At 44.0% G+C, this 28,000-nt stretch overlaps 1 protein-coding gene across 1 annotated transcript; it reads right to left on the reverse strand.

Moving 5' to 3' along the window:
• Positions 1-886: 886 nt before the first annotated feature.
• Positions 887-14,916, reverse strand: LOC137299729 (cathepsin K-like). Its single transcript, XM_067968663.1, has 7 exons — positions 14,776-14,916; positions 13,447-13,569; positions 9,893-10,063; positions 4,520-4,741; positions 2,616-2,784; positions 2,102-2,207; positions 887-1,146 (listed from the first exon to the last, which is right to left on the reverse strand). The coding sequence occupies exons 1-7, from the start codon at positions 14,896-14,898 to the stop codon at positions 1,050-1,052; spliced, it is 1,011 nt and encodes a 336-aa protein (XP_067824764.1). The 5' UTR covers positions 14,899-14,916; the 3' UTR covers positions 887-1,049.
• Positions 14,917-28,000: the final 13,084 nt, after the last annotated feature.

Raw genomic sequence — 28,000 nt, forward strand, 5'->3', positions numbered from 1 at the left:
CTATCCAGTCATAGCCAGAGAATCACCTGCAATGGATTCTATTCCCATTCCCGCACGGTTACCTCTGGAGTCCCCCAAGGATCTATCCTTGGCCCCCTCCTATTTCTCCTCTATATGCTGTCCCTCGGCGACACCATCTGAAAACACGTTAGACAAGTACGCTGACGACACCCAGCTCTACCACACCACCACCTCTCTCGACCCCTCCACTGTCTCTCATTTATCACATTGCTTGCCAACATTGATGACTTCAGTGGCACCTTCCGGCCCCGCAACCTCTACCACCGAAGCATCAACATCATGCGAGCACCATCACCTCCAAGTCGCACACCATCCTGACATGGAAATATAGTGCCATGCCTTCATCATTACTGGGTCAAACTGCTAGAGTTCACCACCGAACACCATCATGGGAGCATCATCACTGCAAGTGTTGTAGAGAAGAAGGCCCACCATTACGTTCTCATGGCAACTAGGGATGGACAATAAATATGGCCTTGCCAGCACTGTCCACATCCTGGGAACAAATTTATAAAGGAAAGCTGGAGCAAAGCATCTCCAGAGGTTTTGGAAGATGTTGCAGAATCATCAAATGTTGCAGCACGAAAACAGGCCAATTGGTCCATTGAGATATGTGCCAGTGGTTTTCTCCACTTGCGCCATCTAGTTTCCTCCCCCTCTCCTGATCGTTCCCTGTACTCTTTAATATTTCTCTTATTCAAACAACTATCTCATTCCCTCACTAGAAGTAGAAAATGACAGTCAGATTCTTTGAAACGTTCTTTTATTTATTACAAGAAGTACAGTAACAAAGTACTCTTCACAACGTGAACAAGATTTGAAAAATGAACATGAAGACAAGGGAGGTTGAATCTAGTGGGTTCAGTTTCATGCTGCATCTAGAGTCAAATAAGTCTTTATTACAGATTTGGTCAAGAAGCTGGCATCTCAGTTACAATACAATGTACTCAAAACAGTTACTAAATACTTTAAGCCATCTAAAACAATTTCTTCAGAGTGATTGGTGTTGTTGTTGAAGTCGCGAGTCTTCAGATTACAGGATACGAAGCACAATAGTTAATCCTACACATGTTCTTGCCCTTAATGATGCGCATGTAGCCATTCTCACCCCAGTATGCTCCCCAGCTAGAAAAGCAAGAATATTTGTGAATATCCAAGACCATCCAAAGTGAATACAGCAAGGGTCCTTGTAACTTTGCTTCTGTAACATTTGCAACTTTTTGATTTGGCTTGAATGGATTTTGGTTTAAATTAGATTATGTTACCGACAGAACATCAGGTTCAATTTACAAAGGGTTTAATTCAGGAGATGCACAAATCCATCTAGAAAGTTGTTTAGGATAATTTGGTGGAATACCAGATGAAACAGCCAATACAATTGTGTATTGTTGCATATCACATTAGTTTTGAGACAATGAGGAGTTATTGAGCACATCCCATGGCAATTTGCACTGTTAATGCAAGGACGGTTGCCATTCAATGTGCACAGCAGAGGACTTAGCTAATCAGACTGTTTTGTTGTTGTGAGCTTCCACACCATGTGAAGGGTGGGGGGGGGGGGATCACTCAAGATGGCAATTTTGATTGGCAGCTGGGCAGAACAATCCTCAGCACATAGAGTTGAAGGAAGGGTCAAAGATCAACTTTTTTCTCCCTCCTTTTTCCCCTCTCCTTGGAGAAGTTAATCTGAGGCAGCCAGAGAGACAGAGATATCTCACTTCCTACTCAGCCAAATTGAGACTGAGAGACTCCAGGTGGAGAAACATACATATACAGCCTGTAAGAGTAAAGGTGAGTGCCAGTTAGTTCAGGGACTGCTAACTTGTCCATGAGTTTACCCCTCTATGGTTATGGCACCACACAGCACTCCAGTCCCTCTTGCTTGGGCTAATTTTGTCAATCCCCTTCATCATTTTGAAAACTTCCAGTAAGCCAACTCAAGTCTCTGTTCCTTAATCCTCCCTCATCATTGGATAATTGAATCTCAGGCAATCTTTGCCAGCATTATCTCTGTATAATCTCTAGGGATCAACAGCTTTCCATCCTGCCTGACTGTTCTTTACTTGTAGATATCATTTACCTGTTTTTAATGATCCAGTAGCCTTTTGAATGATGATCCACATACCCTACCAAGAGCACTGCATGGTCAACACGATTGTTATTGCAGGTAACATCATCAAAGATACCTGTAAAATGGAGGATAGTATTATAGACACAAACCATTCCAAACTCACATCTCAAATAACATTATATAAGATTGTGAAGGTCAGAGCAACAACATTTTGCATTTATAGCATCTTTCACAAAGCAAATTCTTCCAGGGACACCCAGCAAGAAACTGTTAAGGAAGGTAACTGAAGGCATAGTCAAAGAGATAAATTTCAATGAAGAATTTTGAAGAAGAAAAGGGAGGTAGCAAGGTGAAGATGTTAAGGGAGATAATTCCAGAGTGCAAAGATATAGTGGCTGCAGACTCCAGCTCTGAAGATGGAGTGAAACCCCATTGTTTCTCTTACATTGATGTCTTGTACTTTGAGATCGTGAGATAGGATCTGAATCATGATGAATGACTAAAAGATTAGAATATTCTTTACCTGACTTGTAAAACTTCCAGGAATCATGCAACGAATGAATGAGTACAGAAATTGGTCCAACATTTGCCACCATTTGAGTTAATTGTTTGTCACTATAGTTCTTAATCCTTTTGAATGCTCTAATTTTGGTGACACTCCTAGAGCTTTTGAATAAACAAGCTTTGTTTTCCTGTTATTAAAAAAAGTGAAAGTCTGTTTAGCAAATTGGCAGGATAATAATTTCCATAAACTTCAACATCCTATCACACACACAAAATCCCACTCACTTATCACCCCAGCCCTTGCTGTCCTCCACTGCCCCTTATTTCTCAGTGCAACAATGTCAAAATCCTCACCCTCCTCTTCAAATCTCTCCACAGCTTTGCACATCCCAATCTATGCAAACTCCTCTAGGCTTAACATTCCTAATCACACCCTCCAACTCTTGGCTCCTATGCATTCCCCTGTCCCCTCCACTCTACTATCAGTGGCAGACCCACCTGGCCCCACTCCCTCACCCTCTGGCTCTCTGTCTAAACCCCTTCGTCTTGTTACATCCCTCCCCACTTCAAAAGCCTCCTTAAGATATATCTCTTCAACGGAGCATCTGGCCACTTCCTCTAATCTCCCTCCAGCTCTTGCTTAGATCTGACTCCCAACTGTGAAGTACCTTCAGACATTTGTTACATTAAAAGTATATAATTATTATGTACTTGCTTCTGATGTTATTATACATTGGAATATATTTAAATAAAGTCTTGCATCTAGCACACGTCCACTATACTCCTGGTATCACACTTCAAAGTGTCACATTTTGTTAACAGATGCAAAATCATGTTAAAAAAAGAAACATACAGCCAGTCAATTAATGTTGCATTCTTCTGATCTGAAGCCTGAAATTTACAAGCAGTTACAATTGTCCTCTAATTGATCTCCTGAGCTACCATCAGCTAAATATCACCTGGATGTACCTATTTTCCTTAAAGGGAGTTCTTGAGCAAAGGCCTAAAAGGCATTGCCAGGCAGGTTAATTGCAGTTCCATCTTAGAAGATAAACATCCAAACTATACTTCCTGATCACCAGAGGGCCAATGAGCAATGCCATGGGAGGGGTGCTCATTATTATTTATTTACTAAGTTGTCTGATACTATGGAAAATTGCACAAGAGAAAAAAAGCGGGTGCTTCCTCAATGGCTCAGTATGCTTATTCACTGACTAACTAAGCAGTACAGGGCAAAAAGGTCTCAGTTTAATTTCCACCCTGTGCGGAGTTAATTGATGTAGCTGGGGCAGTACTAGCTGCTTGTAAGCTCGGGAGATCAATTAGAGGGCAATTGTAACTGCTTGTAAATTTCAGGCTCCAAATCAGAATGAAGCAGGATAAATTCAGTCAGGGTTCCCACTCCTAACCATTATCCACAATCCCTACTGGAAGACCTTGTCCATTGGCATTGAGTGAGGAAAAGGCAAACTGAACTGTGATGGTTTAAAGGCCACTGGCATCAAGTCTTCACATATGAAGAATGGCTCTTTTAGCAAGTTAGGTCTTCCTAGTTAAGTCTTTACAGCCATTTGATCCATAAGTGGAGAAGTGGAGATTATAAATGAAGCAGGATTGTGTTTTCCCCACATATGATCAATGAGTGATTATTATTGAAATGTGAGATAATTCAGAAATGACCACTGAGGGAGAGAGCAGGTCTGTTGGAGAAGGACAATAGAAAAGTCACTCCATTAGTCACTTTAGGAATAAAGGACGTCCCTACTGCTGATTTTCAGAATTTCATTTGCTTGGCACTATACATGAGGCAGCTTCTCTAAACACAGTTTGTTAAAGTTAAATGAAGGCTGTGCCTTAAACCAGACTAGCTTTCAGAACTGATAACAGACAGCCACGTTCAACTGTGTGAGGCAGTACGTGTACCTTTGCTTTGTAGGGGTACGATTGACCAGATTCAATTCCATTGTCACGAATGTATTGGAAGGCATGAAACGGCAAGCCTCCCCTGCACCCACGATTTTTATATCGACGTGAACAGTCAATGAGGTTTTGTTCACTTAGTTCCAAGTGTTGGTTCCTTCTCTTGGCCAATTGTCCTTCCAAAGCTCCAGCTGCAGAGAACGCCCAGCATGAACTACACTGGCCCTGATGGGAAAGCAGATAAGTTGCCAATCACCAAAATGTTAAAACCTTTTCTTCAGAGTCTTCACCTTTGAAAACTAACAAGGCGCTAAATTGGGCCATGTAGCGCCCATTGTTTCGGCGCTACACAGCCTCTCCAACATCCAAGATGGCGTCTTGGATGCGCACGCGCATTTCCTGCGTGATGTGCGCCAGACGCCATCTTCGTATAGGAGTTAGCGCATGCACAAATACCGAACGTGGAAGCATGTAAAGTAGGGAGAAAATGCGTGCAGTGTGCAAAGTTGATTTAAAGTGATAGACACCATTTTGGACCTTAACACTCAACTCAATGCACAGTCTTATCCCCGACCATCTAAACGTGTCTTACAGTGCCTGAAGGACCTCCCTCCAGCCCGATTTAAAGAGGCCATGCAGGTGTTGCAGGTTAGTTGCTGGATTATTGCTTCTGGCTGCTGGAGGAGTAGGAAGTGTTTTTTGAAGCTCCCTATTCTTACTGAGAGTTCCTAGACTACTTTTGAGAGTGGTTTGGCAGATACTGCCTTACAGGTCAGAAAGTTACAACCGTGGTTGAAAAACATTCCTGCCAACCATGGGCAGTCTGCTAGGGCTCCCACTGGGCATTGAGCATGACTGGGAGCATGCAGGGAGGCCACGCATAGCAGGTCAAGCTGCGAGGAGACGCGGGGCACTGAGCAGGAGACCCTATCCAATGAGGGCCTTCAGGGATCAATTCTCTTACCTCAACATGACCGAGGAGGATTGCATCCGGCACCTGCGGTTCACCAAGGAAGTCGTGACCCAGATCTGTCAACTGGCGTGGCCACAACTGCAGCCTCAGAGCAGGTCAAGGACAGCATTGCTTGTGGCTGTGAAGGTCACCGTGGCACTGAATTTCTATGGCTCAGGAGCATTTCAGGCCTCTGCTGGCGACATGTACAAAATCTTGCAGTATGCAGTGCACTGCTGCATAAGGGAGGTCACAGACGCACTGTACCACATGAGGAACAGGTTCATCACCTTCCCTCTCCACAGAGACAAGCAGAACGAGCGAGCATGGGGATTTGCCCGCATTGCTAGCTTCCCCATGGTGCAGAGTGCCATTGACTGCACACATATTGCCCCGCACATCAACTCAGCCGTCTTCGTCAACCGAAAGGACTTCCAGTCCCTCAACGTGCAGCTGGTGGATGTCAGTGTCTGCTACCCTGGGAGGAGTCATGACGCCTTCGTTATGTGGCAGTCCAACGTGCCAGCTATCTTTCACCCTGTTTGGCAAGTCAAAGCCTGGTTACTGGGTGACAAGGGCTATCCCCTCACGCCGTGGCTCATGACACCGGTCAGGAACCCACGCACACGTGCACAGCAGGCCTATAATGAGAGCCATGCTGCCACACGCAACATCGTGGAGCACACCATGGGCCTCCTCAAACAACGCTTCTGCTGCCTAGACCGGTCTGGAGGAGCCCTGCAGTACTCCCTTGAGTGGGTGGACAGATTTGTGGTGGTACGCTGCATGCTGCACAACCTCACCATCATGAGGGACCAACCTTTGCCACCAATGATTGCAGAAGACCCTGAGCCAGAGGTGGAGGAGGAGGAAGAGGCAGAGGAGCAGGAAGAGGAGGAGGAGGGGGTGGAGCCAGAAGAGGAAGTGGAGACAGAAGCAAGGGTGCAACAGGAACCACACTTCTCGTCTGCAAGGGCTCTGTGTGCTCGCCTGATCTGTGCCCTCTATCAATAATTTGAACTACATCCCCCAACTCACCAACAGTCCTACACTCCCCACCTTTCCGCTCACACAAGACAATCAAATCGCTCTCCATCTGATTACACATTGGTGTCCCTCTCAGCTCATTGCATAAATAAAAACCACCACCAAATGCAAAATCAAAGTCTCATTTATCAATGAATAAATGAAACTATGCAACATAACAGAACTATTCACCCTTGTGCATTCCCTTAGTGCCTTTTGTTCGTGTGCCTTTACCTATCCTAGTGCTCCTACGAGGTGCTTCCCCAGTGGCTGGAGCATGGGTGTTGGGAGGCTGCTGGCCTTCAATGAAGGAGCGCACAGATGGCCTTGGAGGATGACCTCGAGCAGCTCTGGGCCGGGAGGGCCCGGTTTCAGACTGCGCCATCTCAGCATGGGCTGCAGCAGTCTGACTTGGCTGGCCGATAGGCAACAACAGGAGTGGCAGGGGTGGGAGCAGGAAGGCTGTCAACCTGAGAGAGGACAGCAGGTCCGACTGCCATGACACCACTGCCATTCTCCCAGGGCAGCGCCTCAGCAATCCTGGTGATCAGCTGGAGAATAGATTGCTGGACTGCTGTGATGCCCTTGGAAGCCCCTTTCCACAGTGGTCCCCAGAGCCACAATAGCAGCAGTCTGAGCTTCCAAGGCAGCAATCTGAGCTGCAAATGAAACATACAGACCTTGGATGGCAGATGTTTGTGCTGCAATGGATGCTGTGACATCGGTCATCAGACGCTGCATCATGGTGGGTTCCACAGGTGTGCTGATGGAGGTGACCACCCGTTCCATGTTGGAAAGGATGGGCTCCAAGCTCTGCGCAAAGCCCTGTGCCAAGTTGGAGCTGGACTCCTCCATGCCTCTTCTCATTGTGCGCAGGCTTTCTGGCAGGTTTTCCAGTGCCCCAAGCATTTGTTGGTGTACGCCCATCAGCCGCCTTCTGTAGCCTGGCCCATCGATGTCCTCATCTGACTCCTCTGCAGCAGAACTGTGAGCGACCTCGCCCTCCGGCGAGCTGGCACCTGTGGTATCCGTCCCCCCCACCCTGGCTCCTGTGCACTTGTGCTCGGTGTCTCACCATGTGCAGATCCCTCCTCTAACCTAACCTCTAAAGGACATGCAGTGTCAGTCTCTGAGCTGGTGGAAGCAAGTGTCAGATCAAGTGACGGTGTGGCTTCAGTGTCCCCCTCCTCCTCGGACGGTGCTGCCACGTGTTCTTGGGTATCTGCAATGACAAAGGGAAACAGGTTGATTTGTGGAATGGGGAGAGGAGCAAGAGGGAGGTGTGTGCTGACAGCATGTGCAGCACGTGAGTCAGAAAAGATTATGGGAGGTGAGAGATGTGGAAAAGGAGAAGGAGCATTAGGTATGCAGAGACCCCCTTCATCAGGACCTCCAGAACGGCATGTGGTCACGGCTGCAGCGACAGCCCGCCCAATGATACTAAGCACAGTCTCCTCTCGGGGGGTGAGGACATGTAAACATGCCCGTCCACCCTCAGGTCCCTCCTGCTACCAGCTGTTATGCGCCACCTTCTCCTGCAAGACAAAGGACAGTGTGTCAGTGAGTATCCTGCAATGTGTGTGGGTGATGTGCCTGTCATGGTCGAATAGCTGCCAGTTTGTGTGACTTGTGAGTGGTGGTTGTGTGGCTTGCAAGTGTCGTACTATGTGCAGGTGAGATGCAGCATGCCGAGTGCAGCATTGCGTATGGATGGGCAATGTTTGTTGGTGGGTGGGAGACAGGGAGTGTGATGCGTGGAGCAGTGGTGCAGTTGGCAGGATATGCCACGTGACAATTGCATTCACTCACCTTGACCACTCGTGCCAAATCATTGAACTTCTTCCGGCACTGCACCCACGTGCATGGTGCAATGCTCCTGGAGTTTACTTATTGCACCACAGCCTGCCAATGTCTGCAGAGCTGTAGTCTAGAGGGTCTCTGTCCACCCTGCGAGTACATGTTGGCCTCCTTTCGTCCACGCCTTCCACCAGAGCCTCCAGAGCATAATCCGAGAAGCGTGGAGCCCTTTCTCGTGCCGGTCCAGCTATTCTCGTGGCCATCATTCCCTCCTGCAGGTAAGTTGTGTACCTGCACCTTTAAGAAGTGCAGGCTGCTGATGGCATGCGCTGTGCACACCCCATTTCCAACTTCTTCATTCTCCGTGCAGCCTCTCAGCAGCGAGGGCTGTGCTTGCTGCACGGAGATATCGTGGGAAGTAGCAAGCAGCACGAAGTTCACGAGCTGCCTGTGTAGGGTCCGTCAGGCGCGGGGTGCTAGCGCATCGCGCTACCCCCGCCCAAAACAGATCCTTATCCAATTTTCCCCCCATAGTGTTCAAGTACAGGATATTGATTACCCTTTTGCCTCAACTATGAATGCCAAGAATCAGTCCTGTGGACACAGAAAGCACTTATGATCTGTTCTGCAAAATATTTAATTCCAGACTACTGCCCTTACCTGTATAATTATTAATTTTGGAGTGTCCAAACTACAATGCATGGCCCATATCTGCCAAGGTGGCACCACACAGCACTCCAGTCCCTCTCACCATCATTTGTGAGTGGCAGCACAACTACACATATCTTAGAGGATGCATTCAATGAGCTTGAGAAGCAAGAACCGAGTGAGTTACAGTATGCAGCTGAGGAGGGGCAAGTGGTGATGGCTGAGGAGGATTGATGGCTGCATGGCTTCCATCGATGCCTCCCCTGTACATTCTCAAGCGCAGCAATGTAGTGAAATTAGGCAAACCACATTATGTTTCTGTTCAACGGAACCCCCAGTCCTCAATTCCCCTTGTTCTCCTAACCCCCAAGTCCCAACTCCAGCTGGTCGAGGTTACACACTTCACACAACAGCACTGCAGCTCTTTTTCATTATTTTTTTGAATCATGTGATTCCATAACTTAAAAGCCCACTTATAAATCAGCTTAGATTATTTTATTTTTTAATCTGGACCTTTGAGTATCTGCCGGGTAACTAAAGTGTTAGATCAGAACATGGACTCTGGAAAGTTCTGAAGACCCTGAATTTCTATACATATATTTTTTTTTAAATGTAAGATGAAAATATATTTCTATGTATTCAATTTGAATCTCGCACTTATAACCCGATTGCCTGCTGCTGTTCTCAGTATCACTACCTACTGGCTGTTAGAGGAACTACAGCCTTGGAACTTTCCTCCTGATGTAAATTTGCCACAGCGATAACTTCTGTCAAATACAAGGTGGTTGGAAATGTTAAAAGTTAGACACATCCAAGGGTTATTAGTGCCTACAGAAATGAACAATCTTCAGGGTCAAAATATTAAACAAGAATCATTCTGCAGCCCAACAAACTCAAGCATATCAGCAGCTCTGCACAGAGGCATTGAACAGACATTGTGAAAAAGTAGGTACCTGGTTCTTTACTTTGGTAACATAGCCCTTTACACGCCAGTCCAACTTTCTGGGAAGATTTTCAACTTCTTCCAGTTCCTCCAGTTCAACATCCGATAATGCCTCATCCGTGTGATTTGCCATTTCATACATATTTACATCAGTGTACAATTGAACGAATTCCGCAGACGTCTGGAAGAAATGCATAATACCTGCTACAAGGCTATTTCTACAAAGTATGCAAAGCCAAAATCTATTTGTTCGTGCAATTGTAGCTCCACATCATTCTGTTAAGTTTGTAAATCGTAGCCACATTTTATATGAAAGAGAATTTGATTATAACAGAGATGGATCTTTCTGGCCTAGGAGCCCAAAAGATGGAAACCGTGTGGATAGGGACAAGAGGCATGAGGGGAAAGAAACTAGCTCTGGGAGTCTTGCAGTAGATCACCAGGTCAAGAGGAGGAATTGGACCAAGAAGTTTGAAGTCAAGTAAGAGAAACATGTACAGGAACAGATGCAATTGTTATGAATAACTTCAATGGCAGATGGAGAATAATGTGGGGAAGTGTGAAATTATCCAATTTGGTAGGAAGAATAGAAAAGCAGAATATTTTTTAAAAGTTGAGAGACTAAGAAATGTTGGCATTCAGAAGGATTTGGGTATCCTTGTACACGGATCGCAGAAAGTTAACATACAGCTACAGCAAGCAATTAGGAAGGCAAATGGTACGTTAGCCTTTATTGCAAGGGGGTTGGAGTATAAGAATAAGGAGGTCTTGTTGCAATAATATAGGGCTCTGGTGAGACCACACATGGAGTACTGTGTACAATTTTGGTCTCCTTACCTAAGGAAGGATATACTTGCCTTAGAGGGGGTGTAACAAAGATTCACTAGATTGATTCCTGGGATGAGAGGGTTGCCCTATGAGGGATTGAGTAGAATGGGCCTATATTCTCTGGAGTTTAGAAGAATGAGAGGTGATCTCATTGAAATGTATAAAATTCTTAGAGGGCTTGACAGGGCAGATGCTGAGAGGCTGTTTCCCCTGGCTGGAGAGACTAGAACTAGGGGTCATAGTCCCAAGGTAAGGGGTCATTTAGGCCCAAGATAAGGAAAAATTTCTTCACCCAGTGGGTTGTGAATCTTTGGAATTCTCTATCCCAGAGGACTGTGGATGCTCAGTCATTGAGTATATTCAAGACTTAGATCAATAGATTTTTGGACACTAAAGGAAAGTGGAGTTGAGATACAAAATCAGCCATGATCTTATTGAATGGTGGAGGAGGCTCGAGGGGCCATATGGCCTACTCCTGCTCCTATTTCTCATGTTTCTTATCAGGAATATATCGGGGAATCATTAAAGGATGCTACAGGAGCGAAAATATGATCCTGGACACAATATTGGATTGTTACATGGAACAATTGATCAATACATCCCTGTGAGCAGAGGCACTGTTGGACTGGATATTAAATAGGAATATCCAGCTACAGCAGGTCAGTGTTAGAGAACACCTTGGCAAAAGTGACTGTACTATGGTGTACTTTTAGGATAGGCTTAGGATGAAAAGCAGACTGAGTGCAATAGAAACATTTATCCTTGGAAAGGCAGTCTTTGAAGGGACGAGGAGTGGACCATGGAAACTGGATTGGACAGCGCTGTTAAATGGAGAATACATGGAAGTGGATCGTGCTTAGAAATACCATGCACAGGAGATACGTACCAATAGGGAAGGAGGGCGACAGAGGGAAAGACTGATGCAGGAAGTATTGTGGAGAATATGGACAAAAGATTGTTCGTAAAAGTATAAAGCTATGGGCAACGCGATAGACTGAGGCACACGTTAAAAAAATAAAGGAGATTAGGAAATTGGTCAGTATAGCGAAAATAGGAAATGGGGTTAGGATGGCAGGGAATATTACAATAAATGTCAACCATTTCTACAAATATATTTGCAGCAAGCAGGTGAAAAGGGAAACTGTAGAGCTTTGAAAGATCTCAACTGTGGCACAATATCAAGTGAACAAGGGACAGCAAATTAACTAAATTAATTCTTCCTTTCTCTACTAAAATTAAGTGGAAATCTTAGATAAGGCAGTCACTGATAGACTGGGGACATTAAAGGAAGACAAGGCACCAGGCTGGATGAACTTCATAAAGAAGTCAAGAGCGAAACCTGTGATGTACTGTTCTATATCGTTAAGGAATCATTAGAAATGGGAGTCGTTCCTGAGGACCTGGAAAGTTGCTAACACAACACCAATCTTTACAAAAGTGACATAGGGATGACCCAGGAAACCACCAGCCCATGAGCCTAACATCTGTTTTGGATAAACTATTAAAATGCATTCTGACAGAGGGGATAATGAAACACCTGATAAGAGGTGGGTCAATGGGAACTTATGGCAGGAAGGTCTTGCTTATCAAGTTTGCAGGAGTTCTTTGAGGGAACAGATCGTAGAAATTCTACGGAGGTGATATATTTTGATTTCAAGCAAGGTTTTTGATACCGGGCCACACAAACAACTAGTCCACAAGACACGGACGCATGGAATAGGAGGCAGGCTTCTGAAGCGGATTGACAATTGGCTAAACCAGAGAACATAAAGAATGGTTGTGAATGGAGCTGTGTTGATGTGTATAATTCTGGGTGCAATAATACAGCAAGGATATTCAGGCACTGGAAGAGTGCAGAACAGAGAAAACAAATTGATACCTAGGTTGAAAAATTGAAGTTATAAGGAGAGGTTGAAAAGCCTGGGATTCTTTACTTTGGGGCAGAGAAATCTCAGGGGAGATGTTATTCAAGTATTGAAGATCCAGAAGGGAATAGATAAATTGAACCTAATAATATGTTTGAGATTGTCAATGATTGTAGAACCAGGAGACCCGGACTCAAGCTTAGAAAAGAGGTGCACAGAATGTTTAAATTTAATTACTTTACACAGAGGAGTTGAATGTGTGGAATAGACTGCCCACCAAGGCAGTGAAGGCAGATAGTGTAGAAAAGTTTGAGAGAATTGGATAGATGTTTGAGGAAGTGGGTGATTGAGATACATTTGATTTTGGGACCTGCCAGATGGACTATAGAGTCTTTTCTGGTTCTATATGCTCCCAGATTTCCATGTTTGTTTTACATAAGAACATAAGAAATAGGAGCAGGAGTAGGCCAATCGGCCCCTCGAGCCTGCTCCGCCATTCAATAAGATCATGGCTGATCTGATTCTAACCTCAAATTTTTAAATTCATGTCCAATTTTTTTATTTGTTCACAGGATGTGGGCATTGCTGGCAAGGCTACATTTATTGCCCACTCTAGTTACCCTGAGAATGTGGTGGGGGGCTTTCTTCTTTAACCATTGAGGTCCTTGTGGTGATATGGTTCATGGGAGTGTTTTGCTCACATTAAGTTAGTTGCATAGTTGAGGCTGACAACTGGACCAAAGGACATAGTAATGACTCCAGCTGAGATATTCTTGTCCCAGGAGCCACAGACCAACAGGTCTAAAGTCGGTCTCCATCATGCCCAGTACCAAACCAGCAAATCTGACTCTATAGCACTTGCATCACTTACCAAGTCTCCAAAATGATTTATGGCCAGTTCATATGTAGAATTTCCTTCACTATACTGAGCATTGTGAGCTGCAATCTTCTCCAGGTTTTGCAGCCATATTGCTCTTCTGGCCTGATCTTCTTCCTAAACGAAGAAGATTAAGTTACTATAATATATTGTCACCAGCACCCACCATCCTATGTTATTGGCTTCAAGTAAAAAGAAGATACTGTAGGCCAATATGTTGTACGGCATGTTTGGTCCATGAGTGTAGATAACGGAATATCCAAGTAGAGGGTAACAACATTTGATGTCAGCCATAGTAGTAGAACAGATTGGAGCAATGGAAGGAGATTCTTTGCCAAGATCATCAAAATTAGATTTGGAGGAGAAAAGTGAACCAAAGGATCAGACTTCTCTTTAGGAGAGAGTTAGCAATATAACCATCAGGAGCAAAGAAAGGAAAGGAGGAATCAAAGAAGTTTCAAGAGAGGGCTTTGGCAAGAATTAGAAAGAACCATAGGGGTAGCAAGACAGCAGGTGATGCCTCATTTCGATAAAGTATGAATAACAATAAGATTTAAACTATGAGCACAGAAACTAGGCGATGAATACAGCTTCACAAATATGAAGCAAGGCTTGAGATTACACAATAGTTCTTTCCCACAGAACAGTAAACATACAGAATAGACTCCTGGCTAAAGTAGATCATGGTATGCTAGACAAGAGTTGGATAAATAGGCACTCTACATGCACCCCTCGTGGTGCGGGCACCTACCATTCACATACTAATTAAAGGAGCTCCCCCTGATCCTACAACTTCAGCAATATAAATGATGGAGATCCCAGGCCTCCTCCCCCCCCCCACCCCCCACCCCCCACACACCCTGTTGCAGATTTGCAGCCCTATTTTCATTAGGTTTCCTGGTGAAGTACAAATTTAGGTTCTCGGGAAGAGAGAAAGCAGCCTAATTCTAGTGAATCGTGATTGGCTGCTTCTCTGCCATTACCATTATTTGTGTTTTACAAATTTGACTGGAAGAAATGGCCAACAGCCACCATGTTATTGGTTGGCGTTAAATATCTAAATCACCATGGAAGGATATTTTTAGGAAAACCCTGCTCTTCGAATAGTAGTGTGGGATACTTTACGTCCAACTGAACAACATTAACAGGCAGATGGGGCCATAGTTTAGATAACCCCCCTCCCACTCCCTGCAATAATCTCTCAGTGTTCCACTAGATTGTCAGCCGAGATCATGTGCTCAAGTCCTAGTTTGGAGCTTTGGAGCAAAATCAGAAACCATTTGCAATAAAACTTTTGTCTGGACTTTTTCCCCCATTTCTTACCACACTAGGGTAACTCTTCCCATAAGTCTCCTTCCAGATTTCCCATTCCTCGTCTATGATTGGGTTAGTCAAGGCCATGGAGACAACAGTCAGGATGCACATCACAAAGAGGGAAAGCTCCATGGTGAAGTATCTAACAGCTCAAATGTAACACAGGGTCGATGTCTTTGTGAAAAGCTGTAGGCAATAAAATGAGAAAAACATGGAGAGATGTTGCAAGTCCATAATCTTACATTCCTACCCTCATTATTAACATTCCCTGTCAACAAACCAATACTCTTTGAAAATCCAAACTCCACCAGTCCGTGCGACCTTGTCACTGTTTCGTCTGCATTTCAGCCTATTTACCAGCACCTGACTGCCGCATTCTGCAGGTTCTACACATTGTTTCATTACAGCTCCCCACAGGGCAGGGTCTCAATCCCTGCTGTCCCATCAAGGAGGAGCTGTATAGCCGTGAGCTGCTTCTCTGTTTAGGGACGGGGGAGAACGGCAGGGTGAATGGACACAGCCCCACTCTGTACATCCCCTAGTGGTAATCACAGAGTAAAAAGGTAGAAGAGCTGAGATGAGACCAGCTACCTACTCCGTCTGCAGGGGAATAATACCAGAGTGGGACAAACCTGTCAGATTTAGCCTTAAATTGTTTCAACTAATAAATGTAAAAAGAAAATTTGACACCAATTGTTATTCATTCAGATGCGGAGAAAAACAGTTCATAAAACTTTCAATGCCTCTTCACTTACGTACACAAAAGTGCTTAATTTCTCCATTCCCAACAATTTAAATTGTCCTGGAGACACAGTTACAGGGATTGTAAAGTTCCTTGGCTGTGTGGAACCTGAAGATAGGCTCAGAGTGAGACAGACCTGCTTGTAGCTTCAGATTTGACTTACTCAAAGTTCCCAATCAGTAATTCTTTGACCCCAGGAATCTGTGAATCCCACTGAATTTGTCCTGACCGTAAATCCGAGTTTGAAAGATATGGTTAGTAATATTAGCAGGAAAACACTTAATGTGTTTGTATGACATTCCTCAGTCTGCTATTTAAATGGAGATGTTAACCCCTTTATTTTACAGTAATTTCTCCACTCTAATGTTTAACAGTTTTTAATCTAGTTTTCTTTCCTACATAGTATTTAATTACACTGTGCAATGTTATGGTACAGACATTCCATCCAATCAGACAGATTTTCTCTACTGTGTTAAAGTGCTAGGCCGTGGTGTTACTTCAGACTATTATTTGTACATTAATATCAGACCAGTCACTAGATTACAGTAGATGTAAGAAAAACTATATTGGACTCACCTGTTTCTTAAGCCAAGCAAACCACTCGAGACCAAGTTGTGTTGTACTGGAGTTTGGGTTGGGGTTTATATACCCTTGGAAGATGCAAAATAAACTAATTGCCTCCTTAATTCCATCAATTAGTTCACTGGGCCTTAAGGCCTAGCATCATCTTTGTTCCTTTTGATCTAAAATAATCTGCCACCTGTTTGTTCTAAGGCTTCGACCATCAAACACCACCCAAATCATACAAATATGCTCCATGATGTGTTAATAACCTAGTCTTAAAAGATAATGAGGTGATGCAAATCTTATTTTCATGATGCAGGTTGCTGTTTTCTCGGTGGAAAATCCTATTTGCTTTTGAGGATCGCCAGCTATGCGTTTTTGTCATGGTGCCTTCATGCCCCGGGAGCCGTTTCCATGGCAATTATCCAATTTCCACTGCCTTCAGCGTGTGAGATCTTTCAGCTAACAGGTGCAGATGGATTTCTCCAATCAATTGGGCCAAAAATGCGACAACAGGCACCCAGAGCACCTCCACACCAGGACTGCATTGTCAGCCCCGTGTGTGTGTACCACCGCCATGGATACCCAAATCTATTCATTTCTAGTGATAAAAATGTTCTTTTGCAACAGGTTTCTCATTTTGATAGACGAAATCCTCGCCAACCCATTTACACTGTCGCTGTAGCATACAGGACAATTCTCAGCTCAGGGTTATGTAGAATTCAGGAACTTTCTAGGCCTGGAATTCAATGCTTTGTTGCACCCAGAGACACGAGTATTTGGGGCACAAATCAAAATATGCGTCCTAAAAGATTGAGGAATTTTGTGGGTGAGTTACGCACATCAGAACAATACCCCCAAATCTCCTCGATCTTTTATGATCCTCTATCGGTCCCTCTGCCTGAATGCATCTCTGCCCATAATAATGGCCCTGCCCCCAAGTTACAGAGCCTCATATGAGCGAGTTTCCCGCAATTGCACTTGCTCAGAAGCTCACTGCAAATTACAACCAGATTTTCAGCCACAGCAGGAAACAAAGTCATTTTGCTGGTGTTTTATTGCAATTTTTTGAGCGATTTTTTTAAAAAATGTATCCTCATTGAGACCTGCTCTGTATTTTCTATTTGTTTCAATGCATTTTTGTGGCATAAGTCACATCAAAAATTGAAAAGCATCCCCGATTGCAGGCTGTGCCTGATGTGTATGAATGATGGTTCAGTGAGTTGAAACTTTAATTTTACTACTTGAAGAAGGAAAAAATATGGTGTGAGTTCGGCACTTGCCTTGGGCCCTGATTGTTTACGCTAATTTATGCCTGATTTTACGTTCGGGCGTAATCTAATGAGATTGGCAGGAAGTTTGAGCATAATGGCGGAATGGACGCAGGAATGGGCGCATTTTCGGGTCCAAGTTCTGGGTTGCACCCACGGAGGAAATTCCAATCCTCTATCTCCAATCCTTATCCCAAAAAGATACCTGACCAGTGGGTTATAGAGACCCTCGAATGTGTGAGCCTGAAAATCATTCTGGGCATTTCTTTCAATGCACACACTATTGGTGCATTACAGGCAAGGAGTTTCAGGAGATCCAAGCATCTCCGAATTAGCTTGTCTTTATCGTGCGTCACAAATTACTCATGCACGAAGTGGCTGCTCAGTGTTATAGTGCTGAATCTGTCTAGGGTTCATGAATCACAAGGAATTGAACTCAATATGTATGCACCTGGTAAGGAACCATCAGAAGAGAATCTTGAGGGTAAGTCTTGAGGGAACTCAGGCAATACTTCATTTTGAGGCAGTCCACAGTGCCACCTTTGTTTGACAGAGAAGAATGTTCGAAGGCTTGCTGCTGCGAGACCGTGGGTGCCCCCCTCCAACGTGGACATGGCTGATGACAACTCCGCACATCCCACAGACAGCAGCTGAATACAGGCTTACCATTGGGATCCTCCCCTTCTGTGAAAAGAGAAAAGAGTTAGGATGTGGGCTCAGTGAAACAGAAACCGTGTCATTGCATGGTGTCCCTCTGGCAGTGCTCAAGTTGACTGTGTGCACGGCCCCGATATTTACAGGGAGGCGCTAAGGGTGTGGTTGTGGCTGAAAACGTCCAAAAAACCCAGCAAGGCTGGAGACGCGGAGGTCCTGTCAAAACTCAACAGCAGGACGTCTATCATTTTTTTGATTCGTTTCCAGCCCAGCAGCTGGACAAATTGACAGCCTGGCCAGCTGCCGGGAGAAAAAACCAGCAGCAGGAGGCTGCAGCCGGGGACTCCTGGGGCGATCCCCAGCAATCGGCAAAGGGGCAAGGTCTGCGATTGTGGCTTAGAGGGTGAGGGGCCACGATGGTGGAGGCGGTGGGGGAAGTGAGGTCGACGATCGGGGTGGGGGGAGGAGGCCGCAGGCTTCCTCGAGGGGGATGTTGTGAAGGGTTGTGGGTTCAAGTCCCACTTCAGAGACTTGAGCACAAAATCTTAGTCGACACTTCCAGTACGCTACTGAGGGAGTGCTATACTGTCGGAGGTGCTGGCTTTCAGATGGGATATTAAATTGAGGCCGCATCCACCCTCTCAGGAGGATGTAAAAGATCCCATGGCACTATTTTGAAGAAGAGCAGGGGAGTTCTCCCCAGTGTCCTGGCCAATATTTATCCCTCAACCAACACCTAAATCATTATCACATTGCTATTTGTGGGGTCTTTCTGTGCACAAATTGGCTGCCATGTTTCTTGCATCACAACGGTGTACATTTCAAAAGTACTTCATTGATTGTAAAGCGCTTTGGGACGTCCTGAGGCTGCTAAAGGTGTTATATAAATGCAAGTCTTTCTTTCTTTCTTGCAGTGTTACACAAGGTGAGCAGTAGTGGAGTAGCCATGAACTTGGGGACATCCTCTAACTTCTCTGTCTCCCACTCCCTGCCAATGATTTCCAAGGTGCCCTGCTCGAAGGGGGACAAAGTGTCTTTATTCCCTGGACGCACTTTGTTCATGTATGTGGAGGGTCCTCTGCTTTATTGGTGGTCCAATGAGGTCGGTATCACAAAGCAACAGAGCAGGGCCTGTGACTATGGTGCACCTTCACATAGCAACATCTAGTTCTCTTTCACCCACTGCTAGCTCAATTGCTAAATTTAAATCTGAGATAGATAGCTTTTTGGCAACCAAAGGTATTAAGGGGTATGTGCCAAAGGCGGGTATATGGAGTTAGATCACAGATCAGCCATGATCTTATCAAATGGTGGAGCAGGCTCAAGGGGCTGAATGGCCTACTCCTGTTCCTATATTCCTATGTTCCTACTCTTTGTTGTAAGTAAGGTGTTTCTTCCACTGCTAGTGATCTCAAATCCCCACACACTGGTGCCTGCTGAAGGCAAAAAAAGATTGCCCTGGAATCTTCTGGAATCTTTAGATGTAACTACAGCATAAGGACGGAGCCACACCATTTTTTCCCAAGGAAATTTGCACGTAGCTGAGTTAGGCTGGTTTTACGGCGAGACATTACCACACACGAATTTCCTCAATCATTTGCGTCACTCCCTACTTAAATTAGATCCTTATTCTTTCTTCCTCTCGGTGTGGGTTTGGTACAATGTAAAAACAGTAGGAAGATTTCCTCTGATTTCCAGTCAAATCATAAAGCCGGGGCCAGATTTTCCTTTCCCATTCCGCCCGATTTTGGGCGGATGTGGGACAAACGAGAGACTAAAGACAAGCAGGGAGCCAATGCACCAACTCCCCGCCATCCAGTGTCACTTCCACAATCTCCCACCAGTGATGTCAGGTGTGCAATACACCTGCCCAAATATGGGTGGGGGTAATGTAATGATACACAGATGATGGGAATGCATCATGTGGCATAATTCCATCTTTTGTGCCATAGTGACACTGGTTCCTTAACCAAAGTGACTGAGTGGAAAGTCAGTGTCTTGTGATGCTATAGCTCTGACTGTCTGTCCATCACCTCAACTTTCTCCCTGGAGGGCAGTGTGGTCTGGTTCTGCAAGTGCCAGAGGCCCATCCAGTACCTCGCCCATGTGGCCATTCTTCAAGTGTAAGTAGCAACTGCCCTTTCAAGCATAGAGAGCATCACATCTAAATCTAATCCTGCCCTCATCAGCATCCACTCGCACACACTTTCCAGCAGAGGTCACTGGATAGCCATCAGTAACATGAATCTTGGCCTGATATTTGCCTTCTCCAACCCCGCAACCAATTGCAGCACCTCAATTGTCACGACCTCCATCACCTAGGAGAACCCAGGCAGCAGGTGCATTGGAACACCATCACCTCCAAGTTCCCCTCCAAGTCACACACCATCCCGACATGGACATATTTACTTAAAAGGTTGGCAGCGCTTAAAGTAGAAAAGTCACCTGGTCCGGATGGGCTGTATCCTCGGTTGCTGAGGCAAGCAACGGTGGAAATTGCGGAGGCTCTAGCCACAATCTTCCAATCTCCCATGGACATGGGAGCGGTGCCAGAGGACTGGAGGATTGTACATGTTACACCCTGCATGATAAACCCAGCAACTACAGGCCAGTCAGCCTAACATCGGTGGTGGGGAAACTTTTAGAGACAATAATCCGGGACAAAATTAACTGGTACTTGGAAAAATATGAGTTAATAAATGAAAGCCAGCATGGATTTATTAAAGGCAAATCGTGTTTGACTAACTTGATTGAGTTCTTTAATTGCTGTAATAAGTTTTAAAACTGAATGTGGCGTATATTTTCAAACGCTATGGGATTAAAGGGATAGTGGCAGCATGGATACAAAATTGGCTCGGGGACAGAAAGCAGAGAGTAGTGGTGAATAATTGTTTATCAGACTGGAAGAAGTATACAGTGGTGTTTCCCCAGGGGTCAGTATTAGGACCACTGCTTTTTTTGATATATATTAATAACCTGGACTTAGGTATAGAGAGTATAATTTCAAAGTTTGCAGATGACACAAAACTCAGAAATGTAGTAAACAATGTGGAGGATAGTAACAGACGTCAGGAGGACATAAACAGACTGATGAAATAGGCAGACACATGGCAGCTGAAATTTAACGCAGAGAAGTGTGAATTGATACATTTTGGTAGGAAGAATGAAGAGAGGCAATATAAACTAAATGGTACAATTTTGAAGGGGGAAGAGGAACAGAGAGACCTGGGGGTACACATACACAAATCTTTGAAGTTGAGACGACTGTTAAAAAAGCATATGGGATCCTGGGCTTTATTAACAGAGGCATAGAGTACAAAAACAAGGAAGCTATGCTAAACCTTTATAAAACTTTGGTTAGGCCTCAGTTGAAGTATTGTGTTCAGTTCTGGGTACCACACTTTAGGAAGGATGTCAAGGCCTTCGAGAGGGTGCAGAAGAGATTTACTAGAATGTTACCAAGGATGAGGGACTTCAGTTATGTGGAGAGACTGGAGAAGCTGGAGTTGTTCTCCTTCAAACAGAGAAGGTTAAGGGGAGATTTGATAGAGGTGTTCAAGGTCGTGAACGGTTTTGATAGAATAAATAAGGAGAAACTGTTTCCAGTGGCAGAAGGGTCGGTAACCAAAGGGCACAGATTTAACATGACCAGCAAAAGAACCAGAGGCAACAGGAGGAAACATTTTTTTACACAGCAAGTTGTACTGATTTGGAATGCACTGCCTGAAAGGGTGGTGGAAGCAGATTCAATAGTAACTTTCAAAAGGGAATTAGATAAATACTTGAAGGGGAAAAAAATTACAGGGCTATGGGGAAAGAGCAGGGGAATGGGACTAATTGGATAGCTCTTTCAAAGAGCTGGCACAGGCATGATGGGCCGAATGGCTTCCTCCTGGGCTTTACCTACTATGGTAACGGAGAGGGTTGATGAGGGTAGTGTGGTTGATGTTGTATATGGACTTTCAAAAGCGGTTTGATAAAATACCACATGATAGACTTGTTAGCAATGTTGAAGCCCATGGGATTAAAGGGACAGTGGCTGCATGAATATGAAATTGGCTAAGGCACAGAAAGTAGAGAGTGGTGGTGAACAGTTGTTTTTGAGGCTGGAGGGAAGTGTGCAGTGGTGTCCTCCAAGGGTCAGTGTTGGGACCACTGCTCTTTTTGATTTATATTAATGACCTGGACATGGGTTTACAGGGCATAATTCCAAAGTTTGCAGATGACACGAAACTTGGAAATGTAATAAATATGGAGGAGGATAGTACCAGACTTCAGGAGGATGTAGACAGACTGGTGAAATGGGCAGACACTGGCAGATGAAATTTAACTCAGACATTAATAAACCTGTAGAATGGGTATGTAAACGGCAAATGAATTTCAATATAGGTAAGCGTGAGGTGGTGCATTTTGGTAGGAAGCATACTGCTTGAATAAGAGTCTAAGGAGCAAAGGGATCTCAGGGTACTGATACACAAATCAATAAAAGTAGCAATGCAGATTAATAAGCCCATAAAAAAGGCAAACCAAGCATTGGGGTTCATTTCTAGAGGGGTAGAATTGAAAAGCGCAGAAGTTATGTTAAACTTGTATAGAACCTTGGTTAGACCACACTTGGAGTACTCTGAACAGTTCTGGTCTCCATATTATATAAAGGATATAAAAGCAATGGAGAAGGTGCAAAAAAGATTCACAAGGATGATACCAGAACTGGGAGGATATACTTATCAGGAAAGGCTGAACAGGTTGCGGCTCTTTTCTCTAGAAAAGGCTGAGGAGTGACCTGATAGAGATCTTTAAGATAAGGAAAGGGTTTGATAGGGTAGACGTAGATAAAATGTTTCCACTTGTGGGGGTGTCCAAAACTAAAGGTCATAAATCTAAGATAGGCACTAATAAATTCAATAGGGAATTCAGGAGAAACTTCTTTACCCGAAGAGTGGTAAGAATGTGGAACTCGCTACCACAATAAGTAGTTGAGGCAAATAGCATAGATGCATTTAAGGGAAAGCTAGATAAACACACAAGGGAGAAAGGAATGGAACGATATGTTGATAAGGTTAGATGAAGAGGGGATGTTCGTACGTAGCATAAACCTCGGCATAGGCAAGTTGGGTGGAATGGCCTGTTTCTGTGCTATAGACTCCACATAACTCTATGTAAGTGTGAAGTGATTCATTTTTGTAGGAAGAATGAGGACAGGCAATATAAACTAAATGGTACAATTTTAAAGAGGGTGCAGGAACAGAGACCTGGGGATGTATGTACACAAGTCTTTGAAGGTGGCAGGACCAGTTGAAAAGGCTATTAAAAAGGCATATGGGATCCTTGGCTTTATGAATAGAGTACAAAAGTAAGGAAGTTATGTTAAACCTTTATAAAAGAATGATTAGGCCCCAGCTAGTGTATTGTGGCCAATTCTGGGCACCACACTTTAGGAAGCATGTCAAATCCTTAGAGGATTCAGTAGAGATTTACTAGAATGGTACCAAGGATGAGGGACTTCAGTTATGTGGAGAGACTGGAGAAGCTGTTCTCCTTAGAGCAGAGAAGGTTAAGGGGAGATTTGATAGAGGTGTTCAAGATCATGAAGGGTTTTGATAGATTAAATAAGGAGAAACTGTTTCCAGTGGCAGAAGGGTCGGCAACCAGATGACACAGATTTAAGGTAATTGGCAAAAGAACCAGAGGAGACATGAGGAGAAAAATATTTATGCAGTGAGTTGTTATGTTCTGGAATGCACTGCCTGAAAGGGTGGTGGAAGCTGATTCAAAGTAACTAGCAAAAGGCAATTGGATAAATACTTGAAGGGGAAAAATTTGCAGGGCTATAGGGAAAGAGCAGGGGAGTGGGACTAATTGGATAGCTCTTTCAAAGAGCCAACATAGGCACGATGGGCCGAATGGCCTCCTTTTGTGCTGTATCATTTTATGATTCGATTATATCGCTGTTACTTCATCGTCACTTGGTCAAAATCCTGGAACTCTCTACTGTAGGTGTACCTTTACCACATGGACTGCAGCGGTTCAAGAAGAAGGCCCACCACCACCTTCTCAAGAGCAACTAGAGATGGGCAATAAATGCTGGACTTGCAAGCAACGCCCACATCCTGAGAATGAATTTTTTTAAAATGTATATCCATAAATTAAGATCTCAGTTAGGGAGGAAGACCTTTGCCCTTATAAGTACGCTATTTGATAGGGTTAGATGAAGAGGGGTGGCACATTGACCTCAAGTACCTCTCATTCTTGTCAATGAACAGCAATGAGACACAATAGGGTTAATTTTACCAGCTTGCTCTGCTGGCTTGGAGCCTCGCTATTGATAAACGTGGGTCGAAAAATTGAGGATATAGATGTTAAAGTCCAATCTGTGTTAACATCTGGCAGGGGTACTTTGTAAAGTCCAATCTGTGCTCACATCTGGCAGGGGTACTTTGTAAAATTACCCATAGGCTGTGAATTTCCTCATTGTCTTCACCACTTATAGAAAGAAAGAACTTGCATTCATATAGCGCCTTTCACGACCTCAGGACGTCCCAAAGTTAAAACCAATGAAGTACTTTTTATATTATTTAATTCAATTCTTAAAATTACCCATTGGCCCTGAATTTCCTCATTGTCTTCAGCATGTATGCCTTAGCTATGCTGTTATTGGGCTGAAAAAATTAAGGAAATTTGTGTTTTAGCACATTTGGGTACATTTACACCATTATTGCGCTAAATTTCCTCGATCTTTTTAACAGTGCAAATTTTACACCCATCAAAACGACTTAGGGCTTATTTGCGTAGCTGCACTGTTCAAGTAAACATGGTTTCTGCCGCACATCCAGGGAAGTTACAGAGGAGAAGCAGGAGCAGCTCTAAGGAAGTTCCCTGTCATAGTTTCTGTCTTAACCAGTAACCCTGGAAGGAAATTCCACAGCCTCACACCTCTCTGTGTAAAGAAGTTTCTCCTGCCCTCTGTTCTAAATCTCTTATATTTAATCTTGTATCTGCGGCCCTTTGTTCTTGACCCCTCACCTACTGGAAACAATCTGTTTCTATCTATCCTGTTCCATCTTTTCTTAATTTTAAACACTTCTATCATATCGCCCCATAATCTATATTGTCATATTGAAAAAAGACCCAAGTTTTCAAGTCTTTCTTTGTATTTGTATTTCCTCATATCTACATTCTAGTGAATCTACGTTGTACTTTCTCTAAAACCTCAATATCCTTCCTATAGTGTGGAGCCCATTACTCCAACTGAGGTCTTAAGGTTTTATATAAGCTCATCATTATCTCTTGGCTCTTATATTCTATACTCTTTTGCATAATCTGGTTACTGGCAAGGGAAAGTGCAGCTCCTCAGTATAACCCAGTTGTAATTGGCAAGCATTCAGTAAGGACACCATTGATCTTCAAACAACAATAACTTGTATTTATACAGTGCCTTTAATGTAGTAAAACGTCCCAAGGTGCTTCACAGGAGCATTATCAAACAAAATTTGACACCAAGCCACATAAGGAGACATTAGGACAGGTGACCAAAAGCTTGATCAAAGAAGTAGGTTTTAAGGAGCTTCTGACAGGAAGAGTGAGAGGTAGAGAAGCGAAGAGATTTAGGGAGGGAATTCCAGAACTTAGAGTCTAGGCAGCTGAAGGCACGGCCGCCAATTGTGGAGAGATGAAAATCGGAGATGCGCAAAAGGCCAGAATTGGAAGAGCGCAGAGATCCTGGAGGGTTGTAGGGCTGGAGGAGGTCACAGAGATAGGGAGAATGAGGCCATGGAGTTCTTTGTGCCTTTGTGAAGCACTTTTCCATCGATGATTACCCTTCACAAGTATCCCATGGCAATGTAGCATTTCCCAAAGTGAGGATCCGTTTCTTAAGTCAAAGGCTTTATCAAAGACAATTAAATGAAAGAGGAGAGGATTGTGCCACTCAATGTGCTGCTTAATGGCAATTCTGAGAACAAAGTCTTGGGTCATGTAAGATCTACCCTGTCTGGGGCTGATTTCTTCCTCTTGAAGTAAGTTATCAAATGAGTTGATAACATATTTTATAATAATTTATAATTCATCCTTGATAAAAGGTTATCCCTTTTCTCTTCCGAATCCTGAAATTAATGTCACGTTTCCAGTCGGCAGGCAGTGCATCAATTTTCCCAGGTCTACGGTAACAATTGGTGCAGTACTTCCATCAAAGCTTTTCTTTGTGAATGGGGTCTCTTTGGAGTCAAGTTAAGTCCAAGTCTAGCAAAGTAAAGTTGATCCTCTGTGGCAGACTCAGATATCTGAATTCATATTACTAACCCCAGTTTGACCTTCACTGAATGCCTTAAATCAAGTTCTCAAATCCAGTTGGAATTTGTTCCTGACATTTGAGTTTTCACTTTTGCAGAGTCAAAGATTCATCACCTCAGCGTGTCAATCACAGCCAGAGAATCCAAACTGGGTCAAGTTTTAGAATATGGAAAATTGACTAGAAGCTTTCAGATAATCTGATGTGTTTAATAACCATTAGTTAACTGGAACGATTACTCTAAGTTTACTGTAATTATCAAGTACGCAAAGCTGATATGGGAGATATATCGGTGGATGAGAGGTCGTAGAATATAAAGGAGATTTTCCACTTCAGTGGAATGATGCAAACTCAAGGGCTGGGGCTGGACATAACATTAGGTTTGAGACAATGCAAAGCCATTCAGCAGCTTGCACCCTGGGATTAGAATGGGTCTTCATTCAAATGCCCAGGGAGAGGAGGGATGGCTGATCAGACAATGTAGTTGCCATGAGCTCTCACCCCAAAAGGGGGGGGGGGGGTCTAATTCAAGGTGATAACTTTGATTGGCAGCAAGCCAATCCACAACACATGGAGCTGACAAAGGGGCCAGAGGTCAACCTTTGTCACTCGACCTCTCTCTAGAGAGGACGGTCTGACACTGGAACAGTGAGAGACATAGAGAGAGATCTCAATTTCTAGTCATTCAGAGGAAGGCTGAGAGACTCCAAGGTGAGATATGAACACAAATGACCTGTAAGAGAAAAGATTAGTGCCAGTTAGTTCAGGGACTGCTAACTTGCTAATGAGTTTCGCCTGTAATAGGAGCAGGGTCACATATTTTGTTATTTTATGTTATGAGCAGAGATAGAAAATAGATGAATCTCACTGTGAAACAGTATTCTGTTCAAGGATGTCCTTGCCAAGGAGAGAGTGCAATGAAGGTTTACCAGACTGATTCCTGGGAAGGCAGGACTGACGTATGAGGAGAGATTGGGTCGACTAAGCCTATATTCACTAGAGTTTAGAAGAATAAGAGGTGATCTCATCGAAACATATAAAATTCTAACAGGACTAGACAGACTAGATGCAGGGAGGATGTTCCCGATGGCTGGGGAGTCCAGAACCAGGTGTCACAGTCTCAGGATACGGGGTATGCCATTTAGAACCGAGATGAGGAGAAATTTCTTCACTCAGAGGGTGCTGAACCTGTGGAATTCTCTACCACAGAAGGCAGTGGAGGCCAAGTCATTAGATGTATTCAAGAAGATGATAGATATATTTCTTAATGCTAAAGGGATCAAGGGATATGGGGAAAAAGCGGGAGCAGGGTACTGAGTTAGACGATCAGCCATGATCATTTTGAATGGCGGAACAGGCCCGAAGGGCCGAATGGCCTACTCCTGCTCCTATTTTCTATGTTTCTATGTTTCATACATATATTTCATTTAAAATAAGCCAATTTGTTGGTTCATAATTGTCTCAAGAGGGCTTTTCACTCCACCTTCAGAAAAGATAGAAAAATGCATGTTGCTGTAAGTGCAAGATGATAGTATCCAGTACACACAATGAGAAAATGTTTCCATTCCTCGACCATCACACTGAGAGTATCATAAGTTGATCAATTTGCTCTGCAGCAAAGCTAGTGTAGGGGACACAGATTACATGTAAATTAGTTTTTGTTCACCCAGTTGGGGAAGATTTTAAGGGAACCCACAGTGTATTTTTCCCCTTTCG

Source organism: Heptranchias perlo, chromosome 29 (genome assembly GCF_035084215.1).
Source record: "Heptranchias perlo isolate sHepPer1 chromosome 29, sHepPer1.hap1, whole genome shotgun sequence".
NCBI classification, from domain to species: Eukaryota; Metazoa; Chordata; class Chondrichthyes; order Hexanchiformes; family Hexanchidae; genus Heptranchias; species Heptranchias perlo.

What these genes read in the sequence shown, in the direction of transcription:
- LOC137299729 (XM_067968663.1), bottom strand. Translation starts at nt 14,898, where the DNA reads ATGGAGCTTTCCCTCTTTGTGATGTGCATCCTGACTGTTGTCTCCATG. An exon ending in TAAATCATTTTGGAGACTTG is followed by an intron (nt 10,064 to 13,446) that starts GTAAGTGATGCA and finishes CATTTCTTCCAG; the next exon opens with ACGTCTGCGGAATTCGTTCA. An exon ending in CGTACCCCTACAAAGCAAAG is followed by an intron (nt 2,785 to 4,519) that starts GTACACGTACTG and finishes TTTTAATAACAG; the next exon opens with GAAAACAAAGCTTGTTTATT.